Below are 12091 nucleotides of genomic sequence, written 5' to 3' on the forward strand. Positions count from 1 at the left end.
CCCTTGTCCCCCTTTTGTCCCCCAGCCTTGGTCCTACATGGTAGGATGAGCTGAGCTCCGGCATGGAGAGCTGCTGTGTCGCATGTCCCCCGGGGGGTTGGTGGTGGCTCCCCCCTCCTCCCCCCTTCTCCCCCCTCCTCCCCCCCTCCTCCCCCCCCCCCCCCCCCCCCCCAATTAAATAAATTAGGATTAAAAAAAAAAAAAAGAAAAAGCCTTGTCATGCCAGGCTGGCACATGGGGACCCTCGTCACCCCAGTGGGGGCCAGTCTGGGGACGGGGGGACCCGCGTGCCACCAGGGAGGCGGGGGTCCTGCCACCCAGGGGATGGCTGGGGGGCCCCCCGCCAGCCGCAGCAGGGGTGTCCCATGGGTGCTGGGGGGCTCAGGGCCGCCCGGGGGCTGCTGGCACCATCAGGGGCTTGGGCAGCACGGGGGGCTTCATGGAGAGGGAGCGCTCCAGGGTGCCGGGCCGGGGGCCCCAGGCTGGCCCCCCCGGGGTCCCCAGCGAGTGCATGCGGGTGAGCCCGCGGGCCAGGCCAGGTGGTCTCGCAGGCGTCCCCCCGAGCGAGTGTCTCTGTGCCAGGGGCCGCCGGGGCGGCGGGGGGCTGTCGGGGGGCACGTCCAGCCGGCGGGGCGTCCCGTCGCGGGGGGCCGGGGGGAGGCTGGAGAACGGGGTGCCCGGCTGCACCCGGTTGGCGAAGGAGCTGGTGCCCGGGGGGGTCACAGGCCACCCCGAGCCCCCCGTCCCGTGCAGCCGCTGCAGCATCTCTTCCAGAGTGGCCTTGGGCGGGGGTCCTGGCCCGGGGGGCTCCGGGCACTCTGGGGTGCCGAGGTGGGTGGCCTGGCTGCGCCGGGGCTCCGTCACCCGCTCCCAGAGTGCCTTGGCAGGGGGCCGTGGGGTGGCCTCCGGCGTGGGCAGCTCGGGGGGGTCCCACAGGCCCCCAGCCCCGCCCTGGGGTGGCAGCAGGGGGTAGAGGCGGGGGGCAGGTGGCTGGGCCGGGGGCCGTGGGGCGGCGGCAGGGGGCTCCGGGGGTCCCTTGGGGGCGGCGGGGCGGCGGCAGCAGGCCGCCAGCAGCCCGGCAGCCAGGGCGCCCAGGGCGAAGGCGCCCAGCACGCAGCCCACCAGCACCGGCACCGGCACCGCCGCTGCGGCCCCCGGCCCGGGCTGGCGCACCCCTGCGGGAGCACCCGTCAGCCCCCCGCACACACGGGGGACCCGGGCCCCCAGGGTCCCTCCTGGAGTCCCCCCGCCCCAGGTCCCTCTCCCGTCTGTGGGGTCCCTCCTGGTCCCTGGGATCCCACTCCTGTCCTTGGGGGTCTCTTCCTGGTCCCAGGGGTCCCCCACCCCAGGTCCTTCTGTCCCTGGGGGTCCCCCCCATCCCCAGGGTCCCTCCCCAGCCCCTGGGGTCCCTCTCTTGATCCCTGGGGGTCCCCGGGGGCCCCCCACCCCAGGTCCTTCTGTTCCTGTGGTTTCCCCCCCCCCCATCCCCAGGGTCCTTCCCCAGTCCCTGGGGTCCCTCTCTTGATTCCTGGGGGTCCCTCCTCCTCCCTGGGGTCCCTCCTCCTCCCTGGGGTCCCCCCCGGTCCCTGGGTGTCTGGGGGGGGCAGACAGGGTGTCACTGACCATGGGCCAAGTCTCTGTCCCCGTCGCTGTCCCCCACGGCTGGTGCATCTGAGAGCAGAGCAGGGTCAGGCCAGGCCACCCGTGTCCCCTGCGGCTGCCTCCGTCCCCCCAGTGTCCTCCACATGTCCCAGAGCCCCCAGCATCGCCCTGGTGCCCCCTGCATCCCCCCCGTGACCTCGTGTCCCCAGAAGTTGCCACAGCGACCTTCTGTGTCCCCCCAATATGGCTTTGTCCCCAGTGTCCCCCATGTACCCCCCTTCACCTTGGCAGGTCCCAGCGGTCCCGGGGTATCCCTCCACGTCCTGCTTGAAGCCGTTCCTGGGCAGGGCAGGGGACATCACCCACCGTCCCCAGCGTCCCCACCCCGCGAGGAAGGGACCCAGCAGAGGGGGGTGGGGTGGGGGGTGTGCCGGAGAGGCCACCACAGGGGACGCTTACGGAAGGTCCTCGGAGAAGGGGACGCAGCCCTGGCGGGGCAGCCAGACGCAGTAGGGGTCACGGGCGGCCAGGCAGCTCCTGCGGGGGGCAGGGGGCGGGGGGGGGGGGGCAGGTGGTCGCATGCTGTGGTCCCACACACACCCCTGTGCCCTCGCACGCCCCCGTGCCCTCACACGCCCCTGGCCCTTGCACGTTCTTGCACACCTCCGTGCTCTCACACATCCCACCCACACGTGCCCTCGTGGCCCCATGCACACCCCGTGCCCACATGTGCCCCTGCACCCTTGCACACCCTCACGCCCTCGCACACGCCCACGCTCTCGCTCACCTGCGGCAGGCGCCGTGCCGGGCGCAGCGGCTCAGGGGCAGACGCACCAGGCACCCGGCGAAGGCGACGTAGAGCTCCTGGCCCGGCGGGTGCAGCTCCAGCCCCAGCACCCGGCTGGCGCCCCGCGGCCCCTGGCATCTGCCCCCCCAGGAGCACCCATCGTGACAGCACCCCAGCACCCACGGCCCCCCGCAGCACCCGTCGGCACCCTGCAGCTCCGTGGCACCCACACGGCCCCGCAGCAACTGCACGACCCCACAGCACCCATCAGCACCCTACGGTACCTCCCTGACCCCACAGCACCCATCAGCACCCTACGGTACCTCCCTGACCCCACGGCACCCATCAGCACCCTACGGTACCTCCCTGACCCCACGGCACCCTTCAGCACCCTACGGTACCTCCCTGACCCCACGGCACCCTTCAGCACCCTACGGTACCTCCCTGACCCCACAGCACCCATCAGCACCCTACGGTACCTCCCTGACCCCACGGCACCCTTCAGCACCCTACGGTTCCTCCCTGACCCCACAGCACCCATCAGCACCCTACGGTACCTCCCTGACCCCACGGCACCCATCAGCACCCTACGGTACCTCCCTGACCCCACGGCACCCATCAGCTCCCCATGGCACCCATCAATGCCCTGTGCCCCCCACGTTGCCCCTCAGCACCCACACCACCACTGCACCCATCAATGCCCCTCCGCCTCCCAGCACCCATCAGCACCCACAGCCCCCCCGCACCCATGGACCCTATCAGCCCCCCAGCACCCCCAGCACCCCACACTCACCGCCTCGGGTCGTAGAGGCTGATCTCCTCCAGCAGCAGCGTCTCAGAGGTGGCATCCCTGGTGTCACCAGGCTCCCGGCTGTCACCAGGTGCTGGGGTGCCACCGGGGTGCTGGGTGGCCCCGGGGTGCTGCGTGGCCGCCAGCACCTTCAGCACCCGCCCGTCCTCGGCACCCAGGAAGAGCACGGTCTGGTTCCCACGTGGCCCCGCGCCCGTGTCCACCGCCAGCTGCGTCAGCCTGCACCCAGCGCAGCCTTGCACACCCTCGTGCAGGGGTCTCACACACCCGTGCACCAGGGCGTTGCACACCTCTGCGTGGGACCCTTGCACACGCTCAGATCGGGGCCTCACACGCTGTTGCACGCTCTCGCACTGGGGCCCTTGCGCCCAGGTCTCACACACCTTCACACAGCCTTGCACCAGGGCTTTGCACACCTTTGCACTGGAGCTTTGCACATTCTTGCACCAGGCCGTTGCACTATGTGGGACCCTTGCACACGCTTGAAACGGGGCCTCGCACGCTGTCGCACACCCTTGCACCGGGGCCCTTTCACCCAGGTCTTACACACCCTCGCACCAGGGCTTTGCACACCTTTGCACATCCTTGCGTGGCCTTGCACCAGGGCCTCGCACTGGAGCCTTGCACGAGGACCCTCCCCACCCTGCAGCACCCATGGGACCGGCTGCACCCTCCCCACCCCGTGCACCCACACCCTCCTCGCACGAGCCACCCCCCGTCCCCGCGGCCACCCACCCCGGGTGTGCACCTGGTGCCGGTGCGGGTGAAGAGCGGCCGCCCGCCGGCGGGTGCCACGGCGCCGTGCAGCAGTGGGTGCTCCTTGGCGAAGGCCAACGTCTCGTCGGGGAAGTCCCCAGAGGTGACAATGCCGGCGGCCGGTCCCATCCCAGCGCAGCATCCCGGCCTGCGGCACAGCCGGCGTGGGGACGCGGGTGGCCGTGGTGCCCCGGAGGGACCCAGGCTCTGGGGTGCGGGGTGGGGGCGGTACCTGGGTCGGGGCACCCTGTCCTCGGGCACCGGCATCCAGGTGCTGGAGGCACCGCGGGGCTCGGCGAAGGGTCCCTCGAACGCCCGCTCCACGTCCGCCAGGTAGAAGGCGCAGACGGCTGAGCCGGGGATGCTGCGGGGTTGGCACCGGGTGGCACCGGCGCTGGGGACGCTGCTGTCCCCTGCCAGGGCTGCCATGGTGGCCTTGGTGTGGCCAGGGCCCCGCCGTGTCCCAATTCCCGTGTCCTGCCCCACTGTGTCCCCACGTCCCCATCTCCCATGTCGCCACCAAACCTGTCCCCATGCTCACAACCCCAGAGCCCGGGACCCCTCATCACCGGGACCCCTCGTCACCGGGACCCCTCGTCACCGGGACCCCTCGTCACCGGGACCCCTCGTCACCGTGCCTGTTGGGCTGGGTGCCGAAGAGGGCGAGGACGGCGGGGTGCCCGTGCAGGGCCTGGGGGGGTGTCACCGCCTCCAGGACGTCGAAGTAGAAGATGGCATCGCCGGGGACGGCGCACTGCAGCCGCACCTTCAGGAAGGACGTCCAGCGCCGCTCCAGCACCCGCGGGGAGCCCCCCCGGTCGTTGCGGCACACCCGCGCCACCCGTGCCACCGCCACCTGTGCCAGCACCCACGGGTGTCAGCACCCAGAGCATCAGCACCTGGGCACCCATGGGTGTCAGTACCCAGGGCATCGGCACCTGGGCACCCACGGGTGTCAGCACCCAGGGACTCATGGGCATCATCACTTGGGCACTCATGAGGACCAGCACCTGGGCACCCATGGGTGTCAGCACCCAGGGTCCTGCAGGGACCAGCACCTGGGCACCCACGGGTGTCAGCACCCAGGGTCCTGCAGGGACCAGCACCTGGGCACCCACGGGTGTCAGCACCCAGGGTCCTGCAGGGATCAGCACCTGGGCACCCACGGGTGTCAGCACCCAGGGTCCTGCAGGGACCAGCACCTGGGCACCCACGGGTGTCAGCACCCAGGGTCCTGCAGGGACCAGCACCTGGGCACCCACGGGTGTCAGCACCCAAGGACCCGCAGGGATCAGCACCCGGGCAGCCAGGGGCACGGCCACCTTGGGCTGGCACCAGGAGCACCCACAGGCAGCAGCACCCTGTGAGACACCAGCACCCGGCCAGATGCTCGGGCGAGGGGCACGGGGGTCTCCCCTGGCCTGATGCCAGGGGGATGGGCTGGGGGTCCCCCCACCCCCCGGCGCCCACCTTGCCCAGGGCACTGAGCTCCACGGCGACCTCCCTGAAGAAGAAGTAGACGTAGGGGCCGTAGGGCAGCGCCTGGACGAAGTGGGGCTCTGGGGGGAGGGGCCAGGGGGGCCATCAGCCCCCGCCACCTCCTGTCCCCATCCCCCACCCCTGTGCTGCCCACTCCCTGCCCCCAGCCCCCGTGCCCACCCCCCAGCCCCCCCGCCGGGTACCCTGCAGCCAGCGGGAGCTGTACTTGAGGGTGCGCAGGGGGGGGCGGCCGGGGCTGAGGCTGCGGTAGATGACGGCGTCGCTGGCTTGGAAGTCGGCCACCGTGGCTGAGTACAGGCTGCCGTCTGCGGGGGGGGGGACACCAGCGTCAGCCCCATGGCCCCCCCCTCAGGGGCATCCCCGTGTCACCCCCGCCCTGCCCAGCACCCACCGACGAAGAGGGCGACGATGCTCTGCTTGGCGTCGAAGGGGCACCGGGCCTGGCCGCTCACCTCCTCGCCCTCCTGCGCCAGGCTGCTCACCTGGGGGGGGGCGAGAGGGTGAGACACCCCCCCCCCCAGCTCAGCACGGCCCCCTGCTGCCCCCAGCCCCAGCACGGAGATGCTGAGGACCCCCCCCCCCCCCCCCCCCCGCTCATCACACCTGCGGGCACTGCCCTGCTGAGCTGCCCAGCTGAGACTCCCCCCTCATCACAGCCCTGCCCTGCGGGGGGTGGGGCAAGACCCCCCCCCCCCCCATTCATCACACCCCCTGCCCCATGCTCCCTGGCAGGGCTGAGACCCCCCTCACTCATCACATCCATGCTCCTCAGTGCGGGGGCTGAGACCCCCGCTCATTCATCGTCCCCCCCCTCCATGCTCCCTGGCAGGGCTGAGACACCCCCCCCCCATCACACTCCCCAGCAGCCGCTGAGACCCCCCAGTCACGCCCCCCGGCCCCCCCCCCACCTGGTAGGTGCGGCAGAGGGGGCTGAAGGCGTTGGTGCCGCAGGCCAGGAGGGTGCCAGCGTCGCGGGGCACCAGCACCCTGATGTAGTTGTGGCACTCATCCTGCGTGGGGGGGGACACGAGGGGACCCCGACGTCACCACTCTCCCCTGCCCTGAGCCCCCTGCCCACTCCCACTCCCTGTATCCCCCACCCCCTGCACCCCCCACCCCCTTGCATGCCAGTACCCCCCCGCATCCCCATACCCTGTACTCCCACCCCCCACGCTGCCCCTGTACCCCCGCACTCCATAGTCGTCCCCCCCCCGGACCATACCCCCCTCCCCCCCCCGTACCCCCCCCACCCCCCCTCACCTGCAGCCGGCCCCGCATGGCGCAGTTCTCCCTGTCCCGTGACTCCCAGGTGAGGTACTGCTGGGTGAAATGGGGGCGGTGGGCATGGGGACCCCCAGCCCAGCCCCCCCGTGCCCCCAGCCTGGCCCCCCCGTGCCCCCTGGCCCCCTTACCCGCTCGGGGTACAGCGTCCCCTTGTCCTGCCCCAGGTTGAAGGCATAGATGTGGTCCCTGGAGGGGGGGGAGTGTGAGCGTGCGAGGGGCACGGGGACGTGCGAGGGGCATGGGGACACAAGCATGCACGAGCATGTGGGAGCACATGCTGGTGGGCACAAGCGTGTGCAGGCAGGGGCGCTCAGGCTTGAGTGTGCAGAAGTGGGCACAAGCACATGCAAATGTGCCCAAGCATGCACAAGTACGTGCAAGCGTGCCCAAGCATGTGCAAGAGCAAACAAACCTGCAGGAGCACACGCAAATGTGAACAAGATTGCACAGGCACAGATAAAACATGTACAAGCGTGCACAAGTGCATGTAAGCTTGCACAAGCATGGGCAAGCATGTGTAAGCACACACATCCTTGCACAAACGTGGGCAAATGTACAAGGATACACAAAAACACAAGCATGCACAAGCTTGCACACACACAGACAAGGATGTACAAGCCTATAGAAGTGTGCACAAGCTTGCACAAGCACACAAAAGGGGGATGAGCTTGCACAAGCATCGATAAGCACACGCAGGCGTGCACAAGTTTGCACGAGCTCGCAAAGGGGTGTACGAGCTTGCGCAAGCACAGACAAGGGTGCACAAGCACACACAAGGAAGCAAAGGGGGAGCGAGCTTGCACTAGTGCCGGTAAGCACACGCAAGCACAGACGGGCACACGCCAGCGTGCACAATCGCACGCAAGCTTGCACAAGTATGCACAAGGAAGCAGAGGGGAGGTGAGCTTGCACAAGGACAGATGGGCTTGCACAAGCGCCCACGAGCGCGCACAAGAGCTCACCGGGCGGCGACGAAGAGGGTGCCGTTGAGGCGCAGCATGCGCTGGAAGTCGAGGCCGAGCTGGGCCGTGCCGTTGGCCCCCCCCAGGCCACCGAAGCGGGGGTAGGCGGCGGTGGCTGCGGGGATGGGGGGATGCGGTGACACCCCGCTGGCCCCCCAAGCCCCAGGCCCCCCCGCCCCCGCCCCCCCCGGCTCACCTGCCAGCCCCACGGTGCTGCGTGGCACCAGGTCCCGCGGGAAGGATTGTGCCGCCCCCCCGGCGAGGAGGAGGAGGATGATGAAGGGCAGCGGGACCCCCAGCATGGCCACGGGCACCGGCCCCCCGGGGCTGCCAGGGGCTGGTCTCAGCACCGGAAACTGAGGCACGGGGGGGGGGGGGGGGGGGCACAGAGCAGCCCTGGGGACACCCGCCACTGTGGGGACAGTGCTCCCAGCGCCCCCTCCCAGTCCTTCCAGTGCCCCCCTCCCAGTGTCCTGGTATCCCCATCCCAGTATCTCCAGTGACCCTGCCCCAACGTGCCCATCCCAGCGTCCCCAGGACCCCAGTCCCAGTGCTCCCAGTGCCCCCCTCCCAGTGTCCTAGTATCCCCATCCCAGTATCCCCAGCGACCCTGCCCCAACGTGCCCATCCCAGTGTCCCCAGTCCCCCAGTCCCAGTGCTCCCAGCACAGCACAAGCGTGTGCAGTGGGGTACGGCTGTGCGCACCCCCGCACCCACTCACAACCCCCCAACACCCGCACAGCGCTCGGGTCCAGCACCCACGTGCAACTCCCCAGCCCCCTGAGCACACCCGACCCCCCCCAACCTACACCCCAACAGCACCCCCCAGCACCCTGAGCACCCCCCCAGCCCCCTGAGCACACCCGACCCCCCCCAACCTACACCCCAACAACACCCCTGACCCCGCAGCACCCCCCACCTACACCCCAAAACACCCCGAAACCTCCCCAACCACAGCCCGCCCCAACACGCCCCCGATCCCCCCGCAACATCCCCCCGACCCCCCCAACACGCCCCCGATCCCCCCCCAACACCCCTCGACCCCTCCCGCAACACCCCCGCGCCACCGCACCTACCCCCTTGCGGCACCCCCCGCCCGCCCGCCCGCCCGCCCCCCCTCCCGACACCCCCCTACCCCCCCCCCAGCCCCCTCGGCCGCCCCCTCCGCGCCCGGTACCGGCTCCGCGCCCCGAGCGGCCCCGAGCGGCTCCGCCCCGGAACGGGCCGGGACCGGCCGGCGGCCGGAGCGGGGCCGGGGGCGGGTCCGGGACCCCCGCGGGACCCCCGCCCCGCCCCGCCCCGCGGCCGCCCTATACATAGGCGCTAATCCCCTTAATGAGCTGATCCTCATTAGCCGCTGAGGGCGGGGGGGGCGGCTTGCACACGCGTGTGCACCGACGTAGGGGGGTCAGCGCGGGTGCCTGCACACGCGTGTGCACAGACGCGTGGGAGCGGGCACAGCCCTGCCTGCGAGCACCCGCGCTGCCCCCCCCCCCGCCGCCGATGCACACGCGTGTGCAAGCACCCGCGCTGCCCCCCTCCCCCCCCTCCCCCGCAAGCACCGCCGTGCAAATGCCCACGCGCGCAGACGTGCATGCGGGTGGGTGGATGTAAGTGCGGTGCACGAGCACGCACACGCGTGGGCAGCCTTGCACAAGCGTGTGCAACGGGGCTGGCCGTCACCTGTGTCCCCCCCACCCGAGTGGGACCTGCTGCCCCACTTACACCAGCGCGTGGCATTCGCACGCACGGGTGCAGCTGGCCCAGGGTGGGACTGGGAGCTGCTGGGAGTGACTGGGAGCTCGTGGGGGCGCTGAGCTCCCCCCAGTGTGCCACCCGGGCTGCGGTCCCCTGTCACCTTCGGGGAGGGCGGACCCTGGGGACATCCCGGGGCACTGGGTGGCCCTGGGGGACCCTGGGGACCCCTGAGGCTCTGGAGGGTCCCGGGGGGGTCCCAAGGGTGTGGGCACAGGGTGACACCTGGTGGCATCACGTGGCGTGGCACCTTGCGGGGGGGCCGGTGTCCTCGGGTGGGTGCCTGCAGCCCCGGGGCGGGTGACTGTGTCCCCAGGGTGCCAATGGCGCCGCGAGAGATGACACTGTCCCCAGGGGGTGTCCATGTTCCCAAGGGGAATTATGTCCTCGGGAGGGGGTGGGGGGGTGTTATTGTGCTCCCAGGGCTGTGACCATGTCCCTGAGGGGGGCAATCGTGTCGCCTGGGGGTGACCATGTCCCCAGCAGGGTGACACTGTCCGCAGGTCTGTGTCCCCATGGGGATGACCCTGTTCCCAGGGGGACAATCATGTCCCCAGGGAGGCAAACCACATCCCCAGGGCTGTGACCACATCCCTGGGGGGGCAATCATGTCCCCAGGGGGATGTGATGGTGTCCCCGGCAGGTGACAAACAGGCAGAGCCAGGTGACAGTGCTCGGTTTTATTTACAGGCTCTCAGTGTGGGAGGAGACCATCCCTGTGGGGGTCCAGGCATTGGCATGGGGGTCCCACCCCCCGAAATCCCCCGTGAGAGCAAAGACGTACAAATAAATACAACCAGAGGGAAAACATCAGCTGGTAAATCCTGTCCCAGTCCCTCCCAGTACATCACAGTCCCTCCCAGCAGCCCTGCAAGAGGGCTGGCTCTGCATCCAGGTGCTGGGTGTCCCTACAGCAGGAAAGGTCCCTCGAAGGAGACAAGGAGGGACACTGTGTGTTCCCCCCCAAATCCCTGTGTCCCCTCCAGTAGACCCTGGCAAGGGCTGGGGGTGTCTGGGGGTCCCTGCCACCACAGGGTGGGAGTCACGGCGTCACGTCCCCAGTGTCCCTGGTGTCACAGTGTGAAGATCTCATCCTCTGCGTCACGGAGGGTGGCCGCCCGTGGGGTCCTGGTGAGTGGCCGGGGGCCAAGGCGGGGGCCCCGGTGGGCCGGGGGCGCCCTGGTGTCGGTGCTGCGGGTGCCTTCAGCCTCAGCCGTGCTGCAGGGACGCAGCGGGGTGGCATTGAGGGGTGGCCTTACCACCCGCTCACCGACCTGGGGGCCAAAGGCACCTTCCAGAAGCCCCCTTGGCCCCAGCAGGGAGGCGGGGTGGGCGCGCTCACCCTGTGCTGCCGGCGCGGAGCCGTTCTGCTGCCGCCGCCTTGGAGCGCCCGATCTCGGCGTCCAGCTGCCGCAGGAAATCGGTGGCCGAGAGGTCGTGGCGGGACGGAGCGGGAGCAGCCGGGGTGTCTCCTGAGGGGACGGACGTGTCCTTGTCCTCGTCATCAGGGCAGGGGCCCCCTGGCAGCGCCGGGGTGGGGATGAGGAGGGTGGGCTTGAGGAAGATGGTGTCCGAGGTGTAGAGGCGGTTGGCGCGCTTGATCTGCTCCATCTGCCAGGGACGGGATGGGGACCGGGATGGGGACAGGACAGGGGTGGGGATGGGACAGGGATGGGTACAAGAGTGGGGACAGGGACAAGGACAGGGATGGGAGGAGGACAGAGGGATGGGATGGGGACAGCGATGGGATGGGACAGGGATGGGGACAGGGATGGAGACAGGGATGGGCACAGCGATGGGATGGGACAGGGATGGGGACAGGGATGGGGACAGGGATGGGCACAGCGATGGGATGGGACAGGGATGGAGACAGGGACAGGATGGGGACCGGGATGGGAACAAGAGTGCAGACAGGGACAAGGGCAGGGATGGGATGGAATGAGGACAGAGAGAGGGACAGGATGGGGACAGGGGTGGGATGGGGACAAGAGTGGGACAGGGACAAGGAGAGGGATGGGATGAGGACAGACGGAAGGACGAGATGAGGACGGGATCGGACGGGGACAGTCACAGGGACCGGGGGGACAGGGACGGGAAGGGACAGCAATGGCCCCACGGGGACCCCGGGGTCGTCCTGGCCGCCCTGCCCCCGCGACCCTGCCCCAGGGCCCCTCGGGCCCCCCGGACGTGCCCCCCCCGCCGCTCACCGTCACGCCGTAGCGTAGCGCCAGCCCCGGTAGCGTGTCCCCGGGCTCCAGGCGGTGCTCCCGGGCGGAGGCCCCCGCTGCCCCGCTCCCCGCCGCCATGGCGGGACCCCGCTCCGCCCCGACCCCCGACGGCGCGGGGGGGCGGGGGGCTCATACGCACAGCCCCGGCCCGGCCGGGGGACCTGCCCAGGGCCCCGCCGCTGCCGCCGCCGCTGCCGGGGGCGGGCTCGGCCCCGCGCCGCCCCCCGCGCACCGCTGAGGACGGAGGCGCCAGGCCCGGCCCGGCTGCGCCGCGGAGGCCTCTGGGCCTTGTAGTCCGGGGCGAGCGGGTACCCCTCCGGCCCCTCGCGCAGCGACGCCGCGCCCCCACCGTCGCCACGTCGAAGCCCCCCCTGGCGTCCCCCCCGCGCCCCTCGCGCCGGGCCCT

At 70.7% G+C, this 12091-nt stretch overlaps 2 protein-coding genes across 5 annotated transcripts; both read right to left on the bottom strand.

Moving 5' to 3' along the window:
- Positions 1 to 190: 190 nt before the first annotated feature.
- SEMA6C (semaphorin 6C) lies at positions 191 to 9041 on the bottom strand. 3 transcript variants are annotated; one of them, XM_040618501.1, is made up of 18 exons: positions 8880 to 9041; positions 7899 to 8058; positions 7703 to 7817; positions 6869 to 6926; positions 6717 to 6773; positions 6365 to 6466; positions 5848 to 5938; positions 5639 to 5761; positions 5427 to 5515; positions 4595 to 4812; positions 4189 to 4320; positions 3949 to 4104; positions 3183 to 3419; positions 2390 to 2527; positions 2062 to 2139; positions 1886 to 1941; positions 1624 to 1671; positions 191 to 951 (listed from the first exon to the last, which is right to left on the bottom strand). In XM_040618501.1, the coding sequence occupies exons 1-18, from the start codon at positions 9018 to 9020 to the stop codon at positions 248 to 250; spliced, it is 2703 nt and encodes a 900-aa protein (XP_040474435.1). In that variant the 5' UTR covers positions 9021 to 9041; the 3' UTR covers positions 191 to 247. The 3 variants fall into 3 exon arrangements, with proteins under 3 accessions (XP_040474435.1, XP_040474434.1, XP_040474436.1); XM_040618500.1 differs by having other exon boundaries at positions 265 to 1175; XM_040618502.1 differs by having other exon boundaries at positions 265 to 1175; positions 7899 to 8098; positions 8880 to 8910.
- Positions 9042 to 10122: 1081 nt separating this feature from the next.
- Positions 10123 to 11896, bottom strand: LYSMD1 (LysM domain containing 1). Of its 2 annotated transcripts, none has more exons than XM_040618921.1 (3): positions 11665 to 11896; positions 10800 to 11011; positions 10123 to 10675 (listed from the first exon to the last, which is right to left on the bottom strand). In XM_040618921.1, exons 1-3 carry the CDS (start codon positions 11761 to 11763, stop codon positions 10531 to 10533), a joined length of 456 nt encoding a protein of 151 aa, XP_040474855.1. In that variant the 5' UTR covers positions 11764 to 11896; the 3' UTR covers positions 10123 to 10530. The 2 variants fall into 2 exon arrangements, with proteins under 2 accessions (XP_040474855.1, XP_040474854.1); XM_040618920.1 differs by having other exon boundaries at positions 10800 to 11068.
- Positions 11897 to 12091: the final 195 nt, after the last annotated feature.

This window comes from Falco naumanni, chromosome 20, assembly GCF_017639655.2.
Source record: "Falco naumanni isolate bFalNau1 chromosome 20, bFalNau1.pat, whole genome shotgun sequence".
NCBI lineage: Eukaryota > Metazoa > Chordata > Aves > Falconiformes > Falconidae > Falco > Falco naumanni.

Excerpts from the sequence above, each read along its gene's own strand:
- SEMA6C (XM_040618500.1), bottom strand. The coding sequence starts at position 9,020 with ATGTATAGGGCGGCCGCGGGGCGGGGCGGGGCGGGGGTCCCGCGGGGG. Across the intron at positions 5,939-6,364 it reads CCCTCTGCCGCACCTACCAG|GTGAGCAGCCTGGCGCAGGA; the intron begins GTGGGGGGGGGG and ends GCCCCCCCCCAG. Across the intron at positions 5,516-5,638 it reads CAGCTCCCGCTGGCTGCAGG|AGCCCCACTTCGTCCAGGCG; the intron begins GTACCCGGCGGG and ends CCCTCCCCCCAG.
- LYSMD1 (XM_040618920.1), bottom strand. The coding sequence starts at position 11,763 with ATGGCGGCGGGGAGCGGGGCAGCGGGGGCCTCCGCCCGGGAGCACCGC. Across the intron at positions 11,069-11,664 it reads CGCTACGCTACGGCGTGACG|ATGGAGCAGATCAAGCGCGC; the intron begins GTGAGCGGCGGG and ends CGTCCCTGGCAG. Across the intron at positions 10,676-10,799 it reads CTCCGCGCCGGCAGCACAGG|CACGGCTGAGGCTGAAGGCA; the intron begins GTGAGCGCGCCC and ends GCGTCCCTGCAG.